General features: G+C 34.9%; 1 protein-coding gene across 1 annotated transcript in view; it reads left to right on the top strand.

The window, feature by feature from the left end:
- Positions 1 to 1,983, top strand: part of AKAP1 (A-kinase anchoring protein 1) — a gene marked incomplete in the record, with an annotated part of 20,992 nt that extends 19,009 nt beyond the window's left edge. Inside the window, 2 exon segments of the mRNA XM_072415396.1 lie at positions 76 to 141; positions 745 to 1,983. Coding sequence (XP_072271497.1) covers positions 76 to 141; positions 745 to 810 — 132 coding nt within the window.
- Positions 1,984 to 2,616: the final 633 nt, after the last annotated feature.

Raw genomic sequence — 2,616 nt, 5'->3', positions numbered from 1 at the left:
AAATACATTATATTTCTAAAAATGAATTGAAATTTTTTTTTTTTTTTTTTTTTTTAATAATATATATTGTTACAGATTACAAATTTTGATGAGGCAGCTAGGCTTCCACTGGTCCAACTATGGCGCCTGAATCCTGATGAGGTAAGACCTTTAAATCAGTACTGATCACTATTAAATGTATTTTTCATAAAATGCTCTTTCGTCCAGGGTGTGTTTCGGGTTTTGGAGTAATGAATCTAGACCCCAATGGACAAGATGTAGTGGGGGGATAGCCTAAGAAAAGATTTTCCACACTAATTTCTGGCAAAAATTGGATGCTTTTTAGATCTATAGCCACTGTTGCTGGTTCTGCACTGTTCTTGTTTTTATACATAGTATTGACATGGTTTATGGTGGTCTGTTTGCAGTAGGTTACATGGTGAATGTATTTTTACCAGTATAATAAACAAGAAAAAAAAGTCTAAAAGATAAACTGAAAAGATTTAAAAAATAAAAATTGTTACAGGCTGGGGTTGGGGAGCGAACCTTTTTATATCCGGTTGAGGAAAACCAGTAAATACTGGTGACTGTGGCTTGATACATAAATAGAACTTTCAACTCCGAGTGGAAGGTTAGCTAGTCAAGAGATGGTGGGGTTCAGTAAATTCACACGCCATAACCAATATTGCATTGTGATTTTAAAAGATTGTAAACTTTTTTTTTTTTATTTTTTTATTTTTTTTTTTTACCACCCTTTCCCCTCAGATGGTGTCGATCAACAGGACGCTTGTGGAAAGAGGCTTTGCTGAATGGGTAGACAACTATAACTAATTTCAGCACCGTTTTCAGTAAATCTATTTTGTATTGTATTAGGCTTGGCATGGAGACTGTTCATATGTTGAAAACTTGACTCTCATCTCTCTCTAATCATCTGATGGCTTGGTTTTTTGGTCACTGAAAATTCACAGCAATAGTCTGAGAGAACAGACCACAGTCATACTTTTTTTTTTCTTTTTTTTTTTTTCTTTCTTCAACTGACGTGAACCAAATGCCACTTCAGTGTGTTATTGTCAGAAATGCAACACATCTAATAGCACAATTTAATTGTTTTGTATGATAAGATTGAGTATAGATGATGTATTCCACTATTGTGTGACTACAGCTAGAACGAAAGGGGCATCACTTAAATAAGGCATAATGTCTTGTACTCTTTTTGAACACCCTGTTTGCCAAGCCTGATGTGTAATTTATCATTTTGTACCTTTGCAAATCTTTTGTAAATATATAAAATGAGACCACTGTAATATTTTGTATCAGAACACTGGAGAAATAAAGGGAACTTTACAATTTCCACTATCTCTCAGTTTGCAAAACCAGTTTGTGGCACAAATGCATTTGGAGGCCAGTGTGCCTTAAATTGGTCTGTTAATGGAAAACGTGTAAAGAATTCACAAATCTATATTTGTCAATAGCTTTTCTCAATGAAAATAATTTATTTGGAAAGATAGCATTTTGCTATGCACTGATGTTGCCTGTTATTTCCATTGAAAGACATTGCAGTAAACCTCTCCCTGGCCAATTTTGGGCAGAACAGTAAGCTACAGCTGTTTGCAAGGGAATCCAAGTAAAATATCTGATGTCATAATTATATACATTGACTTGATATTGGTTGCACTGAAACTTTAAACTATTGACCCCATTTCAGAGTAATAAATGCTTTTTGTGTTCACAAACATGGTTAATGTTTAGATTTGCCATATGGACTGGTGTTGTGATCCATGATCTATCAACTTTTTTGCTACTTTGTACAAATGTAAAAAGTAAGAAAATGAATTATTACATTGATGTGGTCTTTTTTATTTCATGACAAATGCATTTTTAAACCTGTAAAAGTAATATAAACCCAGTTGAAAAGTATTGTAAGGTGCATATTTTTCTCAACAACCTCTTGTGAATAGGTGGGAAAATTGAAAAACAAAATAAAACACTGAGCAGGAAGCATTACCCACTGAATCAATTGCAATTTCTTTCATATTGTCTTGATATGTGAAGTAGTTCAAAACCCAGCATGTTACATTTACAGTGGTAAACCAATTGTGTTTTCTGCCATGCCGATACAGTATAGTTTTGTATTATGCACACAAAGTGATCACAAACCTACAAAATCGGGGCGCTAGATGAAAATATTAAGTGTAAGATGTTAATTCTTTATTGTGATGAATAAGCAGAGCAGTTTTCTAATTTCATTATCCCTCCTCGCTTTTTCATGAACTTGCTATCGAGCCTAGTTCATTCAGATGTAACAGCTTATAAATGCTTGTCTGAATTACATAGTGTAAAGCTTTCAGAAGTCTTTGCTCTTGTGTTTGGGCCATGGGAATCGGGGAGAGGTAGTATGTTTGGGTATTGGGACTTCCCAACCCATGAAAATACACTAAGTGCCTGAGCAGCCAGCCATCACATGCTTTGTCATACCAATAAAGAGCTGGTATTTTTGCTTTGCTTCCCAAACAATGACAGGTGAGCTAAAAAAGACCTGCTACTTGTAGGGTCAGCATTAAAATAAGCTGCTTGTTTTGCCCTGCAAGTCTGGACGTTATGCTGCCCCACTGGCTTTAATACAGGGTATTCTTTTAG

Source organism: Pyxicephalus adspersus, chromosome 1, assembly GCF_032062135.1.
Source record: "Pyxicephalus adspersus chromosome 1, UCB_Pads_2.0, whole genome shotgun sequence".
In the NCBI taxonomy this organism is placed as follows: domain Eukaryota; kingdom Metazoa; phylum Chordata; class Amphibia; order Anura; family Pyxicephalidae; genus Pyxicephalus; species Pyxicephalus adspersus.
The sequence above is the reverse complement of the archived record's forward strand: the minus strand, read 5'-3'. Positions and strand labels throughout refer to the sequence as shown.